The following is a 26,993-nucleotide window of genomic DNA, read 5'->3' as shown; positions in this document are numbered from 1 at the left end:
TGTAGTTCTGACTGATGTGCCAAAAAGCTGGAACTGTGCCTGTCATTTATAATACCTTTTCTCAGATGGCTCTCACATGTCTATATAAACTTTGGTAAATGAGTATATAAATCACTCGGTCCACCACCAAAGTACAATCATCTCTGAGATGATACACAGCAGCTGCTGTAAAATCAGCCTGCAGCTCCACATCACAGATTAGGGCAATAAAACATGCTGCATCAGGCAACTGAAAGGGGTGGAGGACAGAAGGGGGACGTGGTGGAGGGCATTTTGTAGTTATAATTACCTGAGTATAAATTTGGCTGTGTTTAATATCTGCAAATCAAAACATTCTTCCACCACATGTCAAAACAATCTGACTGTACTATTCCCCATGTTTTGGCCTTCTAAAGCCCTTCCTTTCTGAAAATTGCAGAGCACCTCGATAAGAACAAAGCCGATGTGCTGAGTACAAGCAGTAACCTAATCAAATTTCTTAGCAACTGACTTGATAACTAACTGTGAGCCTGTAGCTTCTGTGCCCCCTCCCTTCCTCTCTCTTGCATGACAACTGAACACAGCATCTATATATACCCAGTTCTAAAATAGCTTCTGCTCCCATAAATTGCAAACCGTACACATAGATCTCATTTTCTAGGCTAAAAGTAGTTAACTGCAGTCACTAAGGGGCCTGAACTGCTGCACCCTTTTCCTTTTTCTGGGATGGGCTCCTTGAGCAGTGTATTGCCCCCTCCCACCCCCCTGCCAAATCATGAACTGTTTATAAAAGAAAATATTTTGAAGGATGGGATTGCACAGATCAGATGTACAAATTTCCTGTTATCAGGCACTGCAGGTAAATCATTATTCTTCTCTCCTTCTCTTCTCTTTGGCCATGCAGCCATATATGCACCATCTAAAGCTAAACCTTACAGCTCATAAAGTACAGGGAAGTTATTTGAAATGTACTTCCAATCAATATATGACATGGGACAGCACAGTTTGGGATAAGGACACCAGCCTGAGTTGAGGCACCCACATAGCAGAAAATAATTGGAGTGCCAAGTCTCTGCACTTCCATGCCACAAGTGTCTCTACCATCATAACCTCTCCTAGATAGTGCAAAAGCTGATATTAGAAAAATATTCACAGTGAACCAAGAGAGTCAAGAATTAAGCATTTGAATTTGATTATTATTGAGGCATTAGTAATAGTGAGTGGCAGCTCGGTCAGACCATATACAAGCCAGGGTCCATTTAGTTCTCCAGCTTGAATCAGAATCACACCCACATGGGAACTTCTTGCACTAGCTCACACAAGTTCATGGCTAGGGCTCCTTTAACTGGAACTGGACCAGACCAACTGCTAAGGGAAATTTGGTGCACACAGAGCTACACTTTAACTACCCCAGAATAAACTCCTGAGGTGCATAGAGTGTATCCCCAACAGCCCTCACTACCAGCTGTGCTGGATGATGAATCTGTGCCTACAGGAGCACACTACTCGTTCATGTAGACATAGCCATGTGCATGGACTCCCTATGTGGGATACCCTTAAGGAACCAGTCAGCTAATGACTGATTGCACCCAGACTTCTACATACTTTCACTGAAATGTTTACTATTTCATATCCCCTTCTATAGAGAGATATGCATGACATCACACATCTATCCTATAGGGTATCTCTCCCAGCAATTTCCCTTTGGTTTCTTAGGCTGCCAGCTTTCAGGAACTGGTGAGGAGATGAACCATATTTTCCTTGGGGCTGCATAGTAGGAGGTTCTGTGTGCAACTCTGCCCCCAGCATTATCCAGTAAAATGCCCATACTCCAGGCCAAGCTGTGAAGCTGCACCTTCACATCTTGACAGGCCTTAAGGAAGTCAGCTGAACTCTCCAGACATGAGGGAACAAACAGGCCTGCCATATATGAAAGAAACAAGTAAATAACTCCAGGTCCTGGAAACAAAAATGCTCTTGGCAAATACAGATAATGAAGGAGAAGTAATTTGAACACAGTATAAGAGAATTAGACACCATGATTTGTTTTTTAAGCTTATGCATATATTCTGCTGCTAGATAAAAAAATAATTATGAACATTTAAAACAAAATTTTGAAGTTTATGATTTGTAAGAACACTATTTATGCTCCCACAAAGATAAGTAAATAAAATTGACCATGAAAACAATAGAAGCATTTGCACAAGAGGAAAAAACAGAAATATGTAGTTTTAGAGCTGGATAACAGCTGTTTGGTTTCAATAATGTAAAATAATTTTTTAAGGTTAAGTATTCACTATTGATAAAAATGAAATTTAAAATGTTTATCCTGTAATGTAACAGTGAAAAGCCACCTCCATGGCACCTTACCCCTCAGACCACCTTAAAGGCAGACCTCTGGGGCAGGAGCCTGTTCCCTTCAAAGACGCTCGGCGCCGCGCCCCCCCCACCCCAACGACAGAGCGGGAGAGGGAAGAGTCGGCCGCCCGCAGCCGCGGAGAAGCCCCTCCCCAGCCCCGTCCGCGGCCTGAGAGCCGGCGGGGGAAAACCCAAAGCCTGCAAAGCCTCCCGCCCCGACCCCCCACAGTCAGCCGCCGACCCAGAAGCTGCCGACACCCCCGCCGAAACTAGAGGGGAAGAGCAGCCCCAGCTCCCAGCCATTCCCCCGTGCCGGAGCCGAAAAGAGCCCTGGCTGCCCCAGCCGCAGAGCGCCCGCCCCGACGCGGCTCCAGCCGCGGAGCGGCCCGCCCGCAGTCAGCCGCCGCTGCTAGATGACGCGTCCCCGAGCCCGCCGAACCGCCGCCCCATTCCAAAAGAAAGAAACTCACGCCCGCCACGTTCCACCCCCATCTCACAAAAACCTGGCCCGAACCCCCGCAAACGTTGCCGCCGCTGTGAGGCAGCGTGAAACCGAAACGCCATGGCTGCGGCAAAACTGCCACGCGGCCTCAAGAGCTTCCAAGCGCCCGCCCCGGCTGATCCCGCATGCAAATAAAAGACTCCAAGTGCATCTCGGGATGAAGTTTAACACCAAAAAACCCTTATAAAATAAAAACCAAGTAAAATTGAAACGCATAAGAACTAATGCTAAGCCGCGTGGACCCTGAAGGATCAAAAGAGCTAATTTCTCCGGTTTTGCTTACTAGCTGTAAGTTAAAAAGACCAAACCGGAGATGAGACCACAGGAAAAAAAAAAAGAACTCTCAGAACCCTGGGAATGCTCCCAGCGAGGGCAGGTTCTCCAGCTCTGCTCAACTCCCTGCAGCAGAGCTGAAAAAGACCCTCCTCCTTCACGGCGACCACGGGCAGCCAAAAACCCCTCGAGCAAATATTGAAAAAGCTGATTAATAAAGGCGTTTTAAGGAGATTAATATTTTCTCCGCCCATTTTTATTCATAACAACTATGACACAAAGTTTCTAGGCCATCTCTAGTGTTAATATGTTTACATTGCCCTTCTCCCTGCACAAAGCCCCAGACCAGTATATCATACTCACATGTTTTGCAGAGAACTCATCGACTTCCTGAAGCATCTTCTCCTGGCACTCTGGGTTGGTGGCCAGCAAGTAGGTGGCAAAGGACAGCGTGCTCGTGGTGGTCTCATACCCAGCGATCAGGAAGAGAAAAGCTTGGCCTGCTATCTCATCCTCTGTTAGTACCTTCTGAGCCTTCTCAGATGGGGCTGTGCCAACCAGAGGCACCTCATCTTGTCTGGGAGCAGCAGATGGGCTGAGCACACCTGAGCACCCGGCTGCCAGGGAGTCGGCTGAGTCACAGGCATCAAGCATCCACTGGAGAAAATCTCTGCGCCTCTGCAGAACACAGCGGGACAAGGAACATGAAGGATGGGTCACAGAGCAATGCCTTCCATGGGGGATGGAAGCAGAGAGCTACTTCCTATTGTCTCCTACGGAATGGCCACCAGTTTTTCACTGAACAATGAGGCTTCTATAAATCAGTTGGAAATGCCATAACTAACAGCCTGTCATTGCCTTCTTCCCAGTGGGATGAGACTGATCTGCCCCCAATTCCTAACAGGTGTGTTATGTACCCTTCACAGAGGATTGCTAATGGCCAGCTCTACACAGAGCTTCTTTTATTCTTAGGCTGAGTTCTAGGCACTTGGCAGGAGTCAAGGGATTGACATAGACACTGTATATGCAGGCCCCATGTGCACCTGCCAGTGGGAGGAAGCACAAATCATGCTTGGAGCAGTTGGTCCATCTGCTTGGATGCACCATCCTTGTTTCTTCATATGATCCGAAGCATGGAACTCACCATTTAAGTTCAGGGTTGCATCTACAGTACTTTCTGTACCAGCTTAGCGTGACAGGGCAGATATCTAATATCAGTAAATTGGGACAGCCTTTTATGAGAAAGTACAGCTGTGAACACTTGTACCAAGATAGCCTTTTTAAATCACTTTTTAAAAAACATATTTACAAAACTATATTAAAACAGTAAGCATTCCCCAACCACAAAACCTGCTTGGGTGGTTTGTCTTTGCAAAATGCCCACTGAATAATTCTAGTATTATGGAAACTGCTTTCTTTCACACTAGTTTCTGACACAAAAGCTCCAATAAACAGACCTATGGCCAAGAGCGAACTGACTCCAAACCAGTGCGGATAGCAAGCTTGATTAGGCTTTGAAATATAATCCAAAAGGTTTGAATTGACTTTTGAGAGTGGGCATAATAGAATTGTGCTGAACCTAAACCACAAGGCTGTGTGATTGATTTTCAATTCCTCAAATACCAACAGAATATATGATAGCTCAAGGACTTAGAAGTGACTGCAGTGCCAGAACATGACAACTTGTGCAGTGGGATGGACAAAAGAAGGGACTAAGCTTCTCTTTAAAAGAAAAGAATATGCTGTAAACTGTATTTATCTGTTAAAAATAAATCATTTGAATGATTTCTTTGATCTGATGATTGAGAGATAAAGTAGAAAAAAAAAAAGAAGGGCCAGAGTAAAGGACAGGCAAACTAGGTAAGAGTAAGGAAGAACTAATTAATTATAAATGTCAAATGACTTAATCAGGTTATTTATTTTTCACACAACATGAGAAAAGAGAGCAGTGAGACAAGAAAACAGTAGAAATACTCAGTGTCCTGTGCTTAGCTCTGCTGCCAACAAACTGTTCTGATCGATCTACAGGCAAAGAGGAATGGTTATTTTGGGGTTTGAATAACACAAGGGATTGGCACAGTGCCTCTTTAACAGCTCCTTCCCTCCACCTCAGAGAACCTTTCCATTATGTACCTTGTACCCACGAGCATCTTGCACCGTGGCACACCCAAAAATCAATGCTCCAGAGAGCAGCCAGTGCTAATCACTGTCTGCTGAAGGACTCTACACATTCACCAGTCAGACTGAATCACCTCCAAGGCATGGGAGACATGCTTTTCCACCAGAAGGCACACAAAAAAATGTTACAGACATTGTGCTCTGCAAATGAGCTGCAGCTCTGAAAACACTTCCTTGTGCCTAGACTTAGGCACAATTCCCACCAGCATGATAGGATATCTCTGCTCCATTATGTTTCTGTAGATTGGAAGAAGCAAGACTTCATGCAGACTTCAGCTGCGAATAGCTGAAAATCTTGTTTAATTTTTCCAGGAGGGAAAAGTCTATCCATGTCCTGGGAGTTCATATATTGCACAACTCAAGAGCCCAACTCTTTGGCATAACCTGCGATTCAGGGATTTCCCTCGTACATAAATTTGCATTAGGCACTTTTTAAAATCAAAAAAAACCCCAACAAACAAACAACCAAAAAACCAACCAAAAAAAGAATGCCACCTAAACAAAAACAAAAAAAAACCACCCCCAAAAACAAAACAATCCAAAAAAACCCCGACCAAAACCAACCACCAACAACAACAACAAAAAATCAAACAAAAAACCCCAACAAAAACCCAAAAACAATAACACACCAAAACAAACAGAAAAACCCAAGAGAGTCCAGTTCCAGCATGTTCATTAGCATGTGGATAAACCAGTTTGAAGTAGTAATGAACTGCATCTATAGAGACAGTCTCTATCTGCAAGACTAGCCACCGTCATCTAAACCACCTTTATAATGTAAAAATGTTTAATTACATTCCTATTCAGTGGAATTGTAGCACTGTAGCGTCCTGCAGCTTGAAAGGTGTAACATTTGCAACAGTTCTGCACCCATCCTTCTCTAGCTGTGAATTTTCTTGTAAACAAACCCATTGCCCTCTAAGGGTTTGCTGTTTGCAGCAAACTGAGCTGTTAGACGAACCTGGTCTTATGTTTAGACAATACACTCTCTGGAGACCCTGTAAGATGTTTCTCCAGACTTAAACAAAATCAGGTCCTGGCTTTATACAAAGCATCGGGTTATTGCTGTGATAGCAAAGTAATAATCATAATGACTACTGAATAAAATTTCATTCATGAGAATTTTTGCTGAAAGCAAACTTAATGAACACTAGCACAAGTGAATATTCCCAGGAATGTGCTCTGAAATGCCTCTGTGGCCATTTTGAGGAGCTCTTTTTATTACTCACATAATATATTTGGCTAGGAATTTAAAAGCTTGTCTTGTTGCAGAATCTGTTTTTAAGGTCATCCTATCCAGAAACAACTGAATACGTGCTCTGTGCCATGCAATTTGCTCACAGGTGAGCAGGGGTTGCTAAGAGCAATGGCTTCATAAACAAACCTTGCAAAAACAACATTCATTTGTAAAAACAACTTGAATAATAGTAAGGGGGGGAAAAGCATAACAGTAGAGAGAAGCCAGCTTTCTTCCAAGATTATTCTACACAGTGGAAGGAGCAATATTTCAGCAAAGCTTCCCTTCCTTATGCTTCATTCTACTTCACTTTAGGCATCAGTATAGAGTGCCACATAAAAAATTGTCATCAACTCAAGTGAGAGAAAAGATTTCCAGGGTTCTAACAAGTCATAATGAAACATATTTTTTTCTGCACTATCAGGATGGAAAAATTGCTCTGATTCCAAAACCTGACAATGGCAATGGAGGCAAATACTAGCATAAATCCAAATATAATTGGATTGTTAAGTGCTAGAAATAAGGAAAAGGCATCTCATGAAAATTTACAGGGGGGGTTTCTCCACTTCAGTTGACAGCAGAAGGAAAAAAATTATTTAAAAAGGCATTTTTTTCTTAGCTTGACAACAGACCAAGTACTTACAGTGCCACTGCACAAAAAAGTTCTTTGGTCATCACATCCAGCTGCTGGTTTCCTTTTTCCATCAGGGACATTTGTTTGATTATCTCACAAAAAGCAGAAGCCCGTAATAGCCTCCATCCTGTCCAACGCTTGAATAGTTATGTTACAATGGCCTCAGAAACAAATTCCTGCCACAAAAAAATGGTGTGCTAATGCAATGGGCTCTTGATTTGCCCCTGTACAACACAGACCCTGTCATTAAGCCAATGAATGGAAAGCTACAATTTGAACAAAAAATATATAATTTGAATGCAGCGTGGGACAGGGCGAATGTCTAACTTGGTGGTGACACGGACATCCCCTTTGAAATATATAAGACAAGCCCTGCATACAGCTTCTCCAAGATAGACACCTTGCAGTATATTTCTGACACCAGTGTTCTGGGCCATATCATTCCTCTCATTAGCCTCCTTAAACATCACCTGCCCATGCAGAGAAATGGCTCGGCACAGAGCGTAATGAGTGGTGAGCTCTATGCTGGAAGGACAGACAGACGTGCATAGTGCTGGGGAGGGCCAGGCTAGCAGGATCTGCCTCCCCTCCTCAAACCACAGCCTCTGAGTTCTGCAGCTATCAGAAGGAGATGTACTGCTCACACGCAAGATGCAGCATGACTTTTCTCACAGGAGGCAAGGGTCCTGGTGGGCAGGGGATGTCTCCAGCTCTCTCCATCCTAAACAGGGAGTTGTGGTTTCATATGCGATGTACCAGCTGACCTTCTGGCAAATTCATCATGCTTTGGGGATCCAGGGGACCCTTGGGTCATGATTTTGATAGAGAGATTAAGCTGTTCAACTTCTCTGTAAGCTCAAGTAAAAAATTACTTAAAGAAAACTACCAAATATATATCAGTTTGAACTGTAGTTCTTTATGTTTTTATTTCAGTCATGTTTTCTGCAAATTATACTCAATTTTTTTAGCACTCTGTTACTTCAAATTTGCATTTTGAGTTCCAAAGAGCCCAGAAACACAAAAATCTTCTTTATGATGAATCAAGGAATCAAAATAAATTACATAATTGGTCAGTAGTCTGTAAAGCACTTGCTGTAAAAGTCATGCAAATGTGATGCTGCTAACATAATATCAATCACAATATACTGTACAGACCCTTCTGGTCTTTCTCAAATGCTCTGATTCAAACTCAAAAAAAGATAGATTTCAGAATCCTTATCTATCAGGTAGAAAGCTCACATCTCATATTATTTCAGCAAACCTGTACAAACACTGCTATGTCAATGTTTATCCAGGAAGCTTTTTATAAGCTTGATTTGGCAACCCCTTTTTTAGGTGAGACAAACCTGTGTCACCCTGAAGTTATCAGTAAAGCACTGCAGCAGCTACCCAGATCCTTTTGAAAAAGAAGCCCAAAATACAGTCCCACTAAAACTATAATTTTGCCAAACTTCTTTGAAAGGATTGAATTCAACCTCTAACACTTGCAAGCTTCATTTGGTTTCTCAATGAAATCACAAAAAAAGCCAGTTCCTATGCCAATATATCCAATTCCAAAACATCCTAGAGAGTGTCCTTTTGCCTTGTGTTTGAACACAGAAGCTCAAGTCAAATAAGAGGCCCTCAAATTTGTGTGTCTGAAGGTTGAGGATGTGGTGCTCTCGCAGGTGATGCTCGGCTCTGGAAGGACCTGGACTGTTGGACTGCAGGGTATGGCCATTGCTCAAGAGCAGCTGGGAGACTTTTCAGTCTGGCAGATAAAACAGTCTTCTGTTTGCATTTGTTAGTATCAGCAGAAGAAAACACTGCAATGCTTTTATTGTGAATGGGCTGAGTGTCTGAGGGCAGGCAGGTCTTAAAAAGCAATAAAACTTGCATTAAAAAATTTACTACATTTAAAGCAAAAAAAAATTAATCACTGGTTGCTGATTTGTGGAGCACCCTTTTGCCAATCTGATCTGATCTTAATACTTATAATAAAACCCCAAACTGAGAAGATTTTGTATGACTTTGGACTTGCTATTTTCTTACATTATTATCTCTAATCTTGTATGCAAGTTTTTGACAGTAGCTCACATCTGTAAGAGAGCCCTGTGAGCATTCAATAGCACTGTATTTGATGTCAGAAGCCACAGCAATGCCTTTGCTTGCTACTTGAAAGTAATATGCCCCTACAATAACGTTGTGAAAAGGCAAAATGAAAGCTTCCCCCAAGAGGGGCAGGCTCTTCAGCAAATAGATGAAGGCATCTGACAACAGAAAGTGTTAGATGTGACAACAAAATCTATCTTCTCTGTGTGACCAATGCTTCTCTAAAAAAATAAAAAATAAATTTAAAAAAATAAAGCCAAGAGAAAGCCTGAATTAGATATGATCCATACGATATGGATTTTATTGTCTGAGTTTGCCACTAAACCTGCAAAGTGGCCAACATGATTTACTGGTTAAAGCACTGCCCCTCCACAAAAGCTGAGACGCTTTAAGCTGCACTCCCTTTTTTGCCTGTAAAGCACAGTTATAGCTGGTGCAGCTTCTCCATCTGTAAAATCGGTACAACAGACACCAAATGTTATAAAACACCATGAAGAGAAGCTAATGATGATCTCGGAAAACCATTTAAGACCTAGGATAAAAACAGATTTACACAGACTCAAAGAGTTTAAGGCAAAAGCATCATCATAGAGGGGAAGGAGCGCTGGAAGGAACTCAGCAAGTTATCTGCTTCATCCCCTTGCCACAAGGCAACATCAGCCAAACCAGCACTGACAACTGTTTGTCCAACCTGGTCTTAAAAATCCAGCAAACCCTGATTTCCCACAGCATCCTGTGGGCAGTCCACCCTAGCACTGGACCTTTTCTGTCACTGCAAAGGTTTCCCTTCCTCCAGTGAGTCACCACAGATATTGTAAATCATTAGATTTCACCAGCTACATCCATAATGTCTGCGACTCCACAGCCTGTACATATTTATAATGTGTACATATATATATATCTTTAAGAAAGCATGCTGATAATATAAAAATCAAACTGCTGAAAAACACAAAATTATTTTCACATAATAGTGCCTCCATTCACAAGGGAGAAGAGTGCACAGGTATTGGTGGTTTCTTCCTCAAAACTTTTGCACCTCTCTGACCTTCAAAATGCAAAATTAAAGTAAAAGCATTGGTAGCATACAGAGGGTTTAAGCCTAATTCAACCTGAAAATAAAGCTGGAGGGAATTCTTAATACCAAGATTTTGTTAGTGACTCATCTCCCCTCAGTTTATACTGCAGCAAGTGGCAATAGAGGGCTCACGTCTTGAAAGGTAGAAACCGCCTTCTCCATACGGTCCCACACAGACCAGGGACGAAAACCAATTTGAATTTCAGATCTAACTGTTAGCAAATGAAGAGAAAGAACAGAGCTGTTTGTAGTTGATACAATCTTAATACAGATGTTTACAACTCTTTCAGGAGCAGACTGGTTTGAAGATCCTAGCCAAAAGCCAGACTTGGCTGAAGTGATCTGTAGGATATAGAGGCACCACAGTTATGGGTGTGAAAAAATGAGATACACCCCTATTTGGTCATTTCATTAACAGTGTGGGCCCACAGAAAACCCACAGCTTGCCTTGAGAGCTGGAAACCCTCCCTGTAGCTGTTCAGTGTAAAATCAAGGGATTGTCTGCAGCCAGGTCGATTTACATCTCTAATCAACTTGCCATTGTCTTTGACTCTGGTGACTTTCTCCCTAGTACCATGCTCCCTAATACAAGCACTAAGTTTTTTAACATGAAATTCAGTTTAATGGCAAAAGACGTGTCATGTAGTTTGTGGCAGCTGCTAAGCAGCTCTGCCACCCTGGGCTGGCAGTTGTCAGGCCAGGTCACAGTACAACAGCACAAAGAGCAGAGCTCCTTCCCTCTGTTGCACACACACTTGGGGAAGGATCAGAAAGCAGCCCAAAATTCAGAGGCTGGAGAGTCCTATCCAGCTTTCCCAGTCTCTGCATCCTGGTGAGCAAGAGACATTGGCAGCAAATATCAGGGGACAGCAACCTCCTCATTCTGTATCTGCAAAACATTTCAGGTAACACCACTTCCATAATGATTTCTGGCATTAACACAGTACAAACAATAAATATTGGATTTGTCTGTGTGGTAGCTGAGCTTCTCCTGCCCCATACGTTTTGCTGCTTGAAGAGGGAGGGTGACGTTATCAGAATACACAGTGTGGAAAGAAAAGAAATAACTGAGTGATGGGGAGAAAGAATAGCTCGGGTCAGGCCCTGCCATGCATGCCAGCATGTGGAGCAGGCACCCAGCCCCAAACCAGCAGCAAACTGTCCACCCTATTTCACATTGCATGCATGCATCCTCTCCCAAAGCTCATCTGGCCTCCCACTAAACCAGCTGACACTCCTCCCCTCTGTTATTTGCACGAGGAAGGGAGGATGCAGGAAGGGAGTGTTTTAGGCTAAGCGTCTGACACTCAGAAGCTTGACCTTCTGCTGACTCAAATTGCTGACTAAAGGCTGCTATTGCAGGCAGCCCTCTGTTCCTTTCTAATTGCCACAGATTACAATTTTATTTCCTTAAATGTAATTCCTGATCAATAATAACTTCTTGTTTTAGTAGTTGTCTGACATTCAAGAAAATGCACAGGAATCTCATTATTTCTTTCTTACTCTTTGTTCTTCCTGCCCTATATGCTCCTTTTAACATGCTTGCAAAGCCCCACCAATCACTTTGAAGAGCCATCAGGACATTCTGGGGCCATTCAAGGAATTTACTGTTCACATCCTGCTCTCCCTCATCTCTCCCCATCTCTCTTTCTTTCTGCATCACATAACATATAGATTGAATATGTTTTGAGGGAAGGAACAGCTCACTATTTAGTTTTGTGATGGCTTTAAGTAATTTCAGAAAACTAAAAACTTTTTTCTTTTAACTAAACTAATCATGGTTTTGAGACTGACATAAATGGCAAGTACTGATAAAAAAATAGTACAGTAAATGCTATTTATATTCTGTATTAACAGTACGGGAAAAAATATTGTCTTTATCACTTCAAGCAACTGCTCTCCACTGCTGGCAGGCAATCCTACTGCCAGCTTATCCATTCATGATCACACCTGCAACCTACATTAGGATTTATCCCAGATTTTCAGCTATATTAAACTTGCTTTTACCTAAAGTACATTAATCACATCTTTATCTGACTCTTATGACTTGTGTGCATGAAGGGATACAGGTTTCTAACACAGTGGGTGAAAGCACTGGGAAGCAAAGGATTATTTTCAGCTAACCAATGACCAATAACAAATTGTATTATTCTCCACAGTTTCATGGATGTTCGGTTCAGTTATGGGTTTTATCCAATAGATGGCTCCTCAGTAGCAGAAAGGATTCTCCCCCTGCTCTCCTTCCCTTCATGGAGTTTCAATATGACTTTCTAACATTTACACAGGTATTATCTTGCAAATATACGCATTTTGTGCACACTGATAAACACACAGAAGAAGCACGTGTGCATGAATTAAAGAACAAAAGAAAAATTAGATAGCATTTTATATTACTGCCTGCCACTTAGTCCTCTGCCAATACAGGGATGCATACAGGAAAAATGACAGCCTGGAATGCTTCCTAAAGTCAAACTAAAAAATAATTTTAAAAACACAACTATAGAAACATTAAAAGCACACCAAATACAAGCTGTCTTTCTCCCCAAAAATACACGGACACCTCCCACATCTTACATATCCCTGACTGAGCAATACCTAAGGAACTTATAGGCATCATTACTACTCTGTCAAAAAAAGATTTTTCACAAGAAAAAGAAAAAAAATCCTGTGTGTAATTATCAATATAATGACCCAGAAGGGTTCTGTGTAATTGGCAGGGTGCAAGTTAACATCATCATGAGTTATGTTAACATTTTGGAGATGCTGAAAGTGAATATATTTTTGCTGTTTTACAGAAAAACGTAGTTAGAATAATAACCCCCGAAATATTCTGAAAAATCATGTTTATCCCGTATAGGCACTTGTGACTTCTCTGAATCAGAAGAGCAGTTCACAGTAATTTCTGTCCTGAGATCTATCTTACATCTCAGTCAGATCTTGTCAAGATCCCGTCAAAACCTGGCAGTAACCCCACTTTGGGATTGTGATCCTCTGGTCCAACCACATGATGAACAGAAGACAGAACACCCACAATAAATAATAAATTGCATAGAAGACCATGGTTGTTTAAATTCCCATGATTTAACACTTCAATGGGGTCCAAGTATAAGCCCCCTTTACCTGCTGTTAGCATCTAAAATAATATTATTCCTAATAATAACCTTTATCCTTGAAATATTAAGCTGCTTTGAAAAGTGAGGGAAAGGTACCATTTTACTACAAATGTACATATAAATATGTAACATCATGACATTAGCACAATTACAGCCATAATAGCTGTCAAGAAAAAAAGTAACTGTATCATCCCTGTTCAAAGCTGAGCACAATCACTGGTCTTTCAGCATTCCAAAAGCCCAATTCCATGCCTCAAATCAGCTTTTTGCTGGCTAAAACCTGGAAAATTCAAATCAACTGGACCTTGCTTGCTCCAAAAATAAGCTTAGCAGCAGCATGCTTGACCATGTGGCTGTGACACTGCTTCTCTCTTTTACCCCTGAGCAGACACCCCAAGCAACCAACCATCCCTCTATCCTTGATGTGCATTATGCAGAGAAACAGCATGTGTAAAGGTAGCCTTATGATCTGGGATCCCTCTTTGGTTCTTTACATGTTCAAAGACATTGCTCATAAACTGCATGGAGCAGATTTCAACCCTGGCCAGTGTCAATTTTGGTGAAACACCAAAGCTCCAGCTTCCCACTTGACTGTCTCTCCCAGGACGGTGCAGCCAGAAGAATTTACCCAGCCTCAAAGCCAAGCCTGTAGGCTTTCGCCCACCTTCTCTCTCTTTAAGGGGAAAATATACAGGCATGCCAAAAATCAGAGTTCACAGCTGAAATACTGACAATCATTTTCACCATGGAGCAGTTTAAAAGAGGCAGCAGTGATATTCATTAAGCTGTTAATAATGGATTGTGGCACAAAGCAATTTATCAAGTTTCCACTGTAATTAAAATCACTGAATATTTGGGCACTTGCAATGCACCTAGCTCTCCCTGCTTCTGAAGCTTTACATTTTAATGTGAATTATAGCTCCCTCTCCCCAGAGAGCTACTAAAAAGCCCATTTTAATTGGTATGTTTTTAATTGAGATTACATTATTAAAAAGTGTAAATTTCTGTTGAAGAGAGAAAGGAGGTGCTCAGCTCCCCTTTAGTCTCTGTCTCCCTTAGATATAACTTGCATATCCCAGTGGGAGGGAAAAATGAAGGTTAGATGCTGTGAAGAGGAGAAAGCCCTGAACACTCACAGGCTGTGCAGCCAGGGCAAGTCAGCATTGACAGCCACAGACACAGGATTTCTTGGTGGATTTTTGGGAGGGACAGGAATTGCCACTACTGTTCAGGCTGCTCTTAACAAAAGGCAGATGGAAAACACCACGCAGGATTCCTGCCTCGTAGCCAGCTGACATCAAGGGGACATTTCAGCAAGCCTCTCCTCGAGGTTACCAGCGACAGACAATCTGTCACTTTCCATAAGAACTATAATACTACATTCTCCTCAAAATCCAGATACAGTCATGAGCAGATGGGGTCTAGCAAAAGCCTCTGATTCTGCTGGTTTCAGAAGGCTGGGGGGAGGTGGGGGCAGGTAGGGAGGGGCAGCCCCCGGGGCAGCCTGGACACAGTGGCAAGAAGAGAATTGGCCCAGCAAACAGAGCTGGTTGCCTTTGTGTACAGATATGGTCAGACTGACTCTTTACCACGTTGAAAAGAAAAGCAACTTAATGCACTTGGCACCCAAATGGTAGCCACTTAAACGGTTCTCCTGTTGTCAGTGCCTCTTATAAGTAGGAGTATGGATCTGCTAAGGTAAGTAGACACTAGAGAAAAGGGAGAGATATCAAAGGAGTGCAAAGTGGTCGGCAACAGCTAAGACAGATCAAGGGAAAAGCCTCCAGAGATCAAAACATGCCAAAAGATGGACAAGATGGTTGAACAAGAATGAAATATGATGGAACAGCCTTTTCATAACTGCTTTAGAAAAGGTGATACTGTATTGCAAAAAGAAGGCAGTGTGTGTGGCTGAGAGAGGTTACTGTAGGCAAACAAAGTCATGGAGAGACTAAGAGACAAATTCAAAGATCACCTACTAATACCACAAATGCTGCAACTCCCCTTCTAGTTCTGGAAGTGACTCAGGAAGGAAGAATGGTGAACCAACAGCATATAAAAGGAAAAAAAAAAAAAGGATGAAATGTGAAAGACGAAATTATTAAAACTGACAGAGAAACGGAAAGCTCTGTTACTGCAATTAGGTCGGTAAATCTGTGAGTTTTGTTCTAAATTAAGAATTTAGATGCTATGCTCTAGTTACACATGTCAGAGGAAAGCCTGCCTGTAGTGGGAAAGTATCTAAACATGCTATTGCTCAGAACACCAAGGTAAAATTAATTTATGAAATTTCCAGTCCCAGTCAATAGGCCCCTTGCAGATTGAGATCAAGAGTAAGCAAAAACAACAAAAAAACACTGTATAAACAAATATTAGATCTTATATCCACCTTGGCATTAAAGACCACTGCTCTGCTGTACAGAAAATCAATCTCCAGATTATTTAATTTAATGCAAAGTTCCTTTTCCTTGCTGGTTTGAAAACCCTGGACCCAGATCACAGATGAAGCAGGAAAAGGAAAGGCTTTCAGAGACCTCAAGTAGAATCTACTGAGAGAAACTTGTGGGAGCACACTGTAAGGGTAACATAAAGAAGAGATGAAGAACAGTAAGAGAGACAAGTTACAAAAGAAAGGGAATGTGCACAACCTCAGGGTAACAATTTTCCCTTTCATCTGAAGGGGTGAATACTGAGACCATACCATGAAAGAAAACAAATGACAGGAAGCAGGAAAAGACAGGCTGAGCAAGATTTGCTTTATGCCAACAGAATCACAAAGGCAAACTGCTTCCAAGCCTATAGGAAGATGAGCCTGAAAGACAGATTTAACACTGCTTGGGCTGGCTATTTCGCATATGTGAAAACATGCAGCAGAAAGGCCAGATTACTTACTGATTTGGCATGCACCAACAGATACATGACCACATGAGATTCTACTCTGAGTGCTATAAAAAAAGGCAGCTGGATGTGCTTTGCTCCGTTTCCAGAAAAGAGACCTTTTTCTGAGCCCTGGACACAACAAAGTCTCCATTCCCCAAATATATACAGTGACCCACAAGGTTGCAACAGCCCTGATTCAATTTTCTCTGATAAGAGTATCAGAAAGGTCACTAACTAACCAAGGAGACAAAACTTTATGTCTAAGGTCATGAAAGAGTAGCATTGAGTACTAAGTATAAAAAGTATGAAAGCCAATGCCACATCCTCCTCAAACAGATGGCCTTTCAGAAAGATTTAATCAGACACTGAAATGCATGCTGCGAATACTCATTACTAGCACAGGATCAGGCTAGGACAAGCGGCCAGTACTGATGTTATTGCCTAGAGGGAATTACCACAGGCATAAACAGGATTTGCAATGTTTGAACCTCAGTCTGGAAAGCAAGCACAGGGTCTCTTCATGATCATAAAGAAGGGTAAAGCAAAAAATTCATGATGAGGTGGGGCAGGTCTACATTGCAGAAGAGAAGCAAGAGACCCAGGTCCTTACAAGGAGCAACTACCTAATTTCTTTTGCTTTCTTATCCTCTCGTTTTTTTGCCTGTGCTGGTCAAACCACCACAAAGCTCAGTGACAAAGGCCAGTTTTCTCTGGATCCCACCTTCAAAGCACAGTGAGCTCTTGCTCACCTTATTTTAGGGGACACATAAAATAGAGCTGTGACTACTCTGTGCCCTTCAGCATCAAGAATAGTTAAAACAGGACATAGCCACAACAACCAGCACCCAGAAGAATAAGGGAAAAAAAAAAAAAAAACTTTCGATCTTTTAATCTCTCCTTCAGTGATGGGGGTGGCTTCTTTGAAAAAGGCATGTTTGCCTTTCAATTCTTTCCTCTTCCAGTTTTTAAGAGAATTTTTACTGCAAACATTATTTTGAAGAGTCCTTAAGCTATCTTTTGACATAGATTTTCAGTAAACAGTATTTTAAAAGATTGATTTCACCATGCAAACACAATTTTTAAAAGTCACTAAAAAGCTTGACATTACTAACAACTGAGCATGTGAGTTTGTTTATTTTCACTCTAGATGAAAAAGCCTTTTTTCAGTGCTAAAGATCCCACCCTTCTCAAATATAAGATCTCTCTCATATGCTGTAGATTAGCAAAGCTGAATGTCCATCTTCACTTCCCACACTGGCTGGTGAAAACAGCAGGAAAATACACACAAAACTTACTGACAGAAACATTTAAGTCCTTCCTCCTTTTACGTCTGAATGCATCCTGTTGGCTTAGTGACTTTCTGCAGATTAATGCTGCTACAAGGAGCATCTGAACCTCCCCTATTCTCCCCATAAAGGGGCAAACATAAAAATTTTTTAAAGGCCCTCTGAAGGAGCTCCACCACACATCTCTTAGAAAGTGAAGTTAACTTTTCCCGCATAGATGCTCACATTTTTCTGGTACTATCTGCAAGATCATTCTTGGCAACTGTGGGTATGCAAAGACTTAGCCAGGTTAATCACCATGAACAACCTGGTGCTTCAATTCTGTCCATTAGCACAACTCTATGTTCTTGCAAACTGAAGCATGGTCATCCCCTGTACTTGGCACTGCTGAGGCTGCACCTTGAATGCTGTATTCGGTTTTGGGCTCCTCACTACAGGAAAGACATCGAGGTGCTGGAGAATGTCAGAAAAGGGCACTGGAGCTGGTGAAGGGTCTGGAGCACCAGTTTGATGAGGAGCAGCTGAGGGGGCTGGAGCTACTTAGCCTGGAGGAAAGGAAGCTCAGGAGGAACCTTATCACTCTCTAAAACCATCTGAAAGGAAGCTGGAATTAGGTGGGGATTGGTCTTTTTTTCACAAGTAATAGGACAAAAGGAAATGGCCTCAAGTTATGCCAAAGGTGGCTTTTGATTGGATATTAGGAAAAATCTCTTTGCCAAAAGGGTGGTCAGTTGTTGGAATATGCTGTCTAGGGAAGGGGTTCAATTACTAAACCTGGAGGCATGTAAAAGTCATGTAGACGTGGCACGTGGTGGACATGGTTTAGTGGTGGACTTGACAGTGCTGGGTTAATGGGTTGGACTTAATGAACTTAAAGGCCTTTTATTATCTAAATGATTCTGTTATTTTGTGTGAGCATTGCTCCAAGAAGTCATGGAGATGGCTCATGTGCATGATGGCACTTTGAACACCAAAGTGTAGCTAAGGTGGGATGTGGGATTTATGAGATAGGGACATCACTCCTGTCACCTCCTGAAGAAGTGGTGGTACACTGCAGTGGTTGAGAAAGACCAAAAGGGAGTGGAGAGAGGTGGAGGCATCAGAGAAAAAAATCACAGATACCAAGATTATATTGTTAGAGTTGCTGCAGGGTTTGCTGGAGTGGGGCAGATAATATATACATGATATATATTATAATACAATATATACCATCTGCCTATTCCTTGTCTAGAAGGAAGCATGAAGCACTCTGAGACATAACCAAGGGGCAGCAAAATGGTGCATTAGAGCAAAGGGTGAGCAATAACAAGCAGACCTGCTTGTGCTTGCTGGCAGCAGGTAACGAAGCAGACATTTGCTAACTCCTTGTAGCCACAGTGCTCATAAAGTCCTGGGCTCACAGGTGTTCTGGGCTATAGAACTGGGACACATGCAGCAGCAATGCAAAACTCTTTCTGTACACCTCAGGGAGGCAAGAAATACACCATTCTCATTACTTATTCTGTCTTTGATCTCTTTTGAGCAGAGAGACTGCAGAGCTGCATTTCATGATGAAAGAACATCAGCCAGACACTTCAGCCCAGGCTTGAAACCCAAAGATCACATTAGGTAAGCCTGCAGTTCCTCCTTGGAAAGATAAAAACAGGGTGATCAAGAAATTTCGACAGGTGCCCAAAAGTAATAGGGATTTCAAATTCATTTCCATTCAAGGTTTTGTGGCTTTGTTATATTTAAATACTCTCTTCAGAAATCTTCAGAAAGTTACAAAACTCATTACATTTTTAAGAAAAATAAAATAAATATTAAAAAAAAAAGTCTTCAAATGTGGGAAGGAAGGCAATTTAAACCACAAGCAAATGGCTTGACTTTTTAAAAAAGGTGAATAATTAAAATTCCTTTGAATATAATACTACACATTTTTTTCCTCAGAATCACTGCATGCTGCCCAAGCACAGACATTAGATTTAATGTTCAAAAAGTTTTTAACATATTTTAGAGCAATTATACCCTTCTGCTAAAAGCAGAAGTAGAGGTTTGAGAACTGTGTTCAACTCCATATTTAGCCAAAATTTCCTCTATATATTTAAAATATGCATTTGCCTTTCTGGAAAGTCCACACTTCCACCTGACAAAGGTAGTGGATAATAGGATGACCAAACTGTGAGAACAGCCCAGCTGAACAGAATCACAGCATCTCTCCAACAGACTTAGAAAAATAAAAGGACCAGACCAATCCTTTGGTTTTTACTAACTTTATTAATCAATAATAATAGATTATATAATATTGCTATATAGTGTGTATCCTTAAATGGACACCACATTCTTCCTAAGACAAATTTTGCTTGGTTTTCTACAAAGGCAAGAATAGTGCACAGTATTAGAAGGTGCCTAATCCTCCCATCTTTTGTTTCCGCAGAAAAATATTTACTTTTAAACATCTGTACTGCGTTTACACAGTTCAAACACACATAGCTCCTGGAATGTACATAGTATTTAGCAAAATTTTAACTAACTTTTCTTTGTAATTGTATAGTTTTCCCTTGACAAGGAGAGGATCAGACTTTTTCAGGAGGATTACCTCTGCTCAACTCATTTCAAGCAGCTCTTGAATAAAATAGTTTATTAGTTCATGAAAAGGAAAGACTCCAGGGAACTACTGGGGCAGGAAGAGAAAAGAACAGAGTGCCAGAGTAATTAGGTTTTCAGACTGTCGCTTATCCTCCAGAATGCAGGTACACACACACATGTCTCTTTTCCCCTTAGGGGAGATCATTGCAGGTTTTTCCCTGGGAATCAGTGTTCCAGAGATTAAAATTCTAACCCAGCCATAATTTCCCAGAAAGATACTAAAAGATACCTCTTCTTTATAGCACACTTCCATTGCTAGTCCATAGAGCAAGAGAAGTTCACCCCATTTTGCAAGTATTTAAATACCTTAGTTTCAGAGTTACTCAAAATTCAGTTTTCTGACCTTTTTAGGCTCCCATGGCTGATGCTGAAAAACCAAAGGATTTCCACTCACTAGGAATCTCTCATGCCTGCCCAGGTGTATGGGCAGCCTGGGAAAAGCAGAGCCACTGACTGTAGCTACCGGTGATCAGGGAAAAGACTGGCCAGGAATGAGGATGGAAAGCAGGGAAAACTGCAGGAGGTTGCAATTGTTGACCAGAAGACAACCTCTTTTGATCTATACCTGGCACAGCAGACTATAGAGCATGCCAGAGCCACGCCAATTAAAAGGAGGCCAAATTGTCACCAGAACCGACACCACTGTACAGTTTCTATGTGGCTTTATGCCATGGGGCTCAAAGGGAAGCATGGCTCACAGAAGCTCAGCCTTCACACCCTTCCTCTGTTCCTTCTGTCTGCTCTGCATTTGCATTAAAAGCACTCAAGCAATCCTTAACTCTCCAGCCAAACTGACTGAACTGCAAATTGAGATACCAGTGAATAGTTCTGGTGATACTTCCCTGTGCTTTGTAATCTTCTCATTCCAAATTGGCTTGAGAACACCAAGAAGCAGCTGATGGTCATAAGAAACATCATCATATCACTACTGGCCTGGCATGGATTATGTGACCTTGAATTACACATCCACAACAGACAGTATGACTGGAAAAATCAGGAAATACCAGAAGAATGTGTTGAAGCCTCTATGAATTCTCCAATTCTTCTTGTTAAAGTATGTGTATTTTCAATAGTGGATTTTCCCACAGATATATTGTGATTTTCCAAAAATAATTCTTTGCAATAGCCTTAAATTGTTACATTACAGTTTTTATTATTACTATGGATTACAAATTAAACTATGAACTTTCATCTGCTGACAGGAGGCTTTGTTTCAACCCACAGTTTTAGAAAGGAGTCTCAGTTTGGAGTACTATAAAAGATTCCTTCATCTGGGCATCATAATTTAAAATAAACCAGTAGGTTAAGAACTGAGCTATAACAGGATATAAAAATAGCTCTAACACAAAAACAATTTGCATATCAGATTATTAAATGAAAATATATCAAAGTATCATTTATTGAAGTAAACAAATAGTCTATCTGCCCTGTCTTTGGAAACATTTTGCCTCAGGGAAAAATTTAAACCTGGGCAGATAATCAGGGTAAGGTATATGAACATTTAAATCTTCCTCAATTCTTCAAAATAGGTGTTAAGTGGTGCATTAAATTCATGCTGTTTCTTCTGAGCAAGGTAAATTTGCTCTTCTGTAAATAGTGGAAAAAGCCTTTTACAATAATTTGAATCCATGAATAAATGTAATGTATTAAAATTTCTAAAGTACAAGCATGAGATGTTTTTGTATGTAAGCCAAACAAGTGGAATATCCAGGACTAAAATTATTTGACTGACAACAGAAAGATAATATATAATTAAAATGACATCTGCACCACTAACCAAGGGGATGAGAAAAAGTGACATCACAGATCTCATATAAACTGCAAGTGTATTATTAGATCTAAACCTGGCTGTAAAATTACTATCTACCCAAGGGATTATCTTTAGTCATTCAGAAGCATTGTTTCATTTACTAATAGAACAGAGATGATAACAGGCTGACTTTGCTTGTCACATTGTTTTTTGGCCTTTCTTTATTCTATGTTCCCATTAGCTGTAGATGAGAGGAAGACAAGCTTCAGCTGAATTACTGTCCTGGAGATTTTCATTGTTTTACAGTTTGTTCCAAAGGCTTTTTTTATCTTCCTTACTCCCTCCCCTCAAGAAAAGAATCCAAAGCGTTTTTAATGGTGATAAAACCAATGGAGAGTAAAAGATGCACACAATGTAACATCTAGGAATGCACTTCAGGGAGACTGTAAGACTTTGCTTATAGCTCTCATCATTAGCACAAAGAACCAGTGGCTGCTAGTTATATCTTGGCCTTATTAAAATTCAGTGCCAAAACTTCAACTGGTTCCAGTGGGTACATTTCATCGTTTGAAACCTAGGACGGAGGACATAATTCTCCTTCACATGCAGGGCTATCTGGGACACCTAATCTCTACAGATTTAATTTCTGTGTTAAATTGAAAAAAGATGCATTTTGTTCTGTTTCACACACCATTTTTGTGATAAATTTGGGGTAAAAATTCGTGTATGAAATAATAATCCGATGTATAATAAGAGCAATGTTAATAAAGTGTAAAGCAAACCGTTCCCCCCCTCAGCCTGCACGGCTTCAGTTGTGAAACAGGATAAGAATCATCAGACTAGACAAAGACTCTGGCCAACCTTGATAAGAATCACTTCCTTGCCAATGCAAGGAGAAATTCCTTCTTGACGATGATGCAGATTTCATCAACTCCCTGGCGCGACATGCAAACTGAAATCAACATAAGACTGACCTGTGAAACTGACATAAGAAAAGAAACTTCCTGGAATGGAACAACAGGACTTGACAAGATCCGGGAAGACCATTGAAAAGAAATTCGGACTATTCAGCCCGCCCTGGACACCTGGACTGCCTAAGGGCAGAAAAATCCTATAAAAGGGTGGACTGAAAGCTGCACCAGCGTGGATTTGGGCGTCTTGTACCTTGGTGTGCGGACCCCTGTCCACCCAGCGCGGCGCTGATATTCTCCTACTTTGTGGTTTTCTCATTTTTCTGGTGTTCGATATTCTGTTATTAATAAATTGTCTTTTATTAATCCGATATTTGCCGTTGCATTTATAACAGATTTGGTGCCGTGACTCGGATTCGGAGGAAGCTGCGGGGACCTGCGATCCAGGAGGGTACCCCTGCCGATTTTGGCGGCCTGGTGAGTGAGGAGACCCCGCGGCTCCACCCAAACCTCCGAACCAAATTTAGGAACGAGAAAACCACAAAATAGGACAGGGGAAAGGACAGATCCGGGGGCAAAAAGAGCTCAGGAAGGCAAAGGGCCTTCGAAAAGCCGTGGCTGACAATTGCTCGTAAAACGTCTAAGTGCACAAAGACATCCACGCAGGAAAAGGAGCTGTAAGTACTGGTGGTTGAGCAGGTGATTGGGCGAGTGTGTGAGACGTGATCTGATCACAAAGCGAGTGTGGACTTCAAGGTCGCATTTCCGTTTTTCCCGCGAGGGGAACGGTCGGCCGCGAAGGAAGCGATTTCGTGTGAAACTCTCTTGCATCGCTCGTCAAAACCGGGACGAGGGAAGTCTCGGGGACCGATCACGGAGTGGGCAAAAAGGGGAAGGGTACGTCCTGTTGAGCTCGGGAATTGGTAAACCCTTTTTGCCAGCGGACCAAGGTAAGGATCCAAAAAGGAATCCGAAAGGATTGAGAACCGATCAGGAGCCCCCGGCACAGCTCGCTGGAGGGGTGAGTGATCAAAAAAAGCCCCATCCCCTGAGAAAGAACCAGAGACACAACACACAGGCAGAAAAGTCGACTTGCAGGGAATTTTGAAGATTTGGTAAGGAAATTCGCGAAACATGGGATAGAAAAAGAGTAAGCCCCAGAAAAAGACCTCAGAAAACCCCCCCCTCCAGTAAGGGAAAGGGAACCATGAAAATCCCTCGAAACAGTCCCTTGGGGTGGATGTTGAAACATTAGGGAGATTGCCCACAGAGAAAAGAGAAATCCAAGGAAAAAAATAAATGATTTACTATTGCATGGATGTGTGGGGTGGTGAAGAATTGAGGAACCACCTTACGTGGCCAGTAATGGGATCATTTGAAAGTTGGACATGTAGTGAGTTGAATCGCTATGTGGAAAGCAAGAGCCCCTCGGACTCCGAGGAGAGGGAATACGCCCGGCTTTGGCTAAACACCCGAGCGGGTTTGTTCCCGATGAAACAGAAAGGGCGGCCCAGAACTGGGACCGAGCCCTGGGACAACCTTGATCACCTCCCACCTCCCTACAATGGGTTGAATTCCCCACCCTCTCCAGAGCAAGTGGTGCCCACGGCTCCTTTGGACCCTCCAAACCAGCTTTTGGGGGCACAGGCATCCCAGGTGGGGAGCCATGCCTCCCATCCATTGTCCCCACTGGCAATTCCCTTGCTGCCACCCCCCCCCCCTTGCCTCTTCCATCTGGCCTGGGTCCGTCGGCGGCGCCCCCGTCGATAGATGCCATGACCGCGGGAGCCCCCTCTGAGATCCCGTCTGCACAAGCTTGGGAGCACTCTCGTTCACCTTTTCCGCTGCAACCAGGATTGGTCCGAGCGGAGGAGAGACTCCCCTCTGCCGCACAGGCGGCAGTTCCGCCCCCGCAGTCTGGGAAAGGGAGACAACCCACTGCTACCAGTTCTCCCCCTGCTAGCAGAACCCGATTGAAAGCAAGGATGATGAGTGATGAATGGGGAGAGAGTGAGAATGAGGGACACAATTTACTTCCACTGAGGGAGGTACCAACGGCCCCCGGGGTCATTGGGTTTGTGAATGTGCCTCTCAACACAAGGGATGTAAGAGCGTTCAAAAGGAAATAAGGTGATTGTTGAATGATCCTTTTGGTGTGGCAGATAGATTGGATGAGTTCTTAGGGAGCAGCATTTATACATATGAAGACCTGATGGCAATCCTGAGGTCTCTGTTGAACAATGAGGAAAGAGAGATGATAAAACAGGCGGGTATCAGAGACTGGGATAGGAGAAACCCACAAGGGACACCCGGGTATCAAAAGTGGCCCAGCTCTAGCCCGAGTTGGAATGCACAGACAGAGGACGGAAGAAGGAGCACGATAGACCTGAGAAATATCATAATCCAGGGCATTCGGGAAGCTGTCCCAAGGGGTCAGAACATCAGTAAAGCTTTCAATGAATGTCAGGGGAAAGAGGAGTCCCCCACTGGATGGATTGAGCGATTGAGGCGAAGTCTGCAGATATATTCTGGGACAGACCCTAATTCCCCTGTGGGGGAAGTGCTGCTCAAGGCACGGTTTGTAGCGAAATCCTGGGAGGACATTCGAAGAAAGTTGGAAAAGATAGATGGCTGGCAAGACAAAAGCTTGCAAGAATTGCTGAGGGAAGCCCAGAAAGTGTACTTGAGGAGGCAGGACGAAAAACAGAAAGTTCAAGCTAAGGTCTTGGTAGCAGCAGTGAGGGAGGTCCAGAGACAGGAGCAGGCTTCGGGTAAGTATAAAACCTTACCCCAAAAGCCCCAAGGCCCCCGCAAGGTGACCCCAGACACGAGAAGGGAACTGCCTGAGTGCTACTATTGCAAGAAGGCAGGACACCTTCGGAGGGATTGCAAGAATAGGATGAAAGATGAAAAGATTTTTCAGGAGGATTAGGGGTGTCAGGGGCTCTTCACCTTGGGGACCAGGACATCTAACGAGCCCCTGGTAAAATTGAAAGTAGGTCCCCAGCGTCAAGAGACCGTTTTTCTGGTGGATACCGGGGCAGAAAGGAGTACTTTGCAGCATTTACCGAAGGGGTGCACGGTCAGTGAGGAGAAAGTTGTGGTGGTGGGTGCAAAAGGGGATCCTTTTAGAGTGCCAGTGATAGAAAGCGTGGAAGTTGAATCAGAAAATAAAGTCTGCTTGGGGAATTTGTTGTTGGTGGAGGAAGCTGATTACAACCTGCTAGGGAGAGATATGATTATCGCTCTTGGAATTAGCATAGTTGTAAGAAGTTCCGATCTAGTGGTGAAAATGTTTAAGCTCACCGAGAAGGATGAGGCAGACATCAATCTGGAGGTAGGACACTCTAAAGGGGAGGTGGGGAAGCTAGAAATAGACCCCATTCACATCATAATCGAGAACCCCGAGGACCCTATACGGGTCAAACAGTATCCCATTCCCCTAGAAGGGAGAAAGGGATTCAAATGGGTAATCGATGACCTTTTGGAGGGAGGAACAATAGAGCCATGCATGTCCCCCCATAACACCCCTATACTGGCTGTGAAAAAGGCAGATGGAAGTTATCAGCTAGTTCAGGATTTGAGGGCAGTGAATGCTCGAACCAGGACTAGATTTCCGGTAGTGGCCAATCCATATACTTTATTGAATCGGCTCACGCTCGAGGATGTGTGGTATAGTGTGATTGACCTGAAGGATGCATTTTGGACTTGCCCCTTGGATGAGAAAAGCAGAGATTACTTTGCTTTTCAGTGGGAGGACCCCGATACCAACAGAAAACAGCAGTTGAGATGGACAGTGCTTCCCCAAGGATTTGTGGAATCCCCTAATCTGTTCGCGCAGGCTCTGGAACACCTCTTGACTCAATTTACCCCGAAGGCATGGACAAAACTGTTGCAGTATGTGGATGATCTGCTAATAGCTGGATCTTCTGAGGAAGGTGTGAGGGAATGTACTGTGGAATTGCTGAATTTTATTGGAGCTAAGGGTCTGAAAGTTTCAAAATCCAAACTGCAGTTCACGGAGCCCGAAGTGAAGTACCTGGGGCATTGGCTGTCCCAAGGGAAAAAGAAATTGGACCCTGAGAGGGTCGCGGGAAT

The 26,993-nt window shown here is 42.6% G+C and overlaps 1 protein-coding gene across 5 annotated transcripts in view; it reads right to left on the bottom strand.

Annotated features, from left to right (window-relative positions):
* Positions 1-26,993, bottom strand: part of TBXAS1 (thromboxane A synthase 1) — a 262,140-nt gene that overhangs the window by 63,116 nt on the left and 172,031 nt on the right. For 4 of the 5 annotated variants that reach the window (XM_083859365.1, XM_083859367.1, XM_083859366.1 and 1 more), the window contains one exon: positions 3,476-3,790. The exons of the other annotated variant lie outside the window; for it this stretch is intronic. In XM_083859365.1, the coding sequence (XP_083715491.1) occupies positions 3,476-3,790 (315 nt within the window). The remainder of the gene's footprint in view (positions 1-3,475; positions 3,791-26,993) is intronic. 5 annotated transcript variants of the gene reach the window in all.

This window comes from Zosterops lateralis (assembly GCF_965231275.1).
Source record: "Zosterops lateralis genome assembly, chromosome: 4".
Lineage (NCBI taxonomy): Eukaryota > Metazoa > Chordata > Aves > Passeriformes > Zosteropidae > Zosterops > Zosterops lateralis.
The sequence above is the reverse complement of the archived record's forward strand: the minus strand, read 5'-3'. Positions and strand labels throughout refer to the sequence as shown.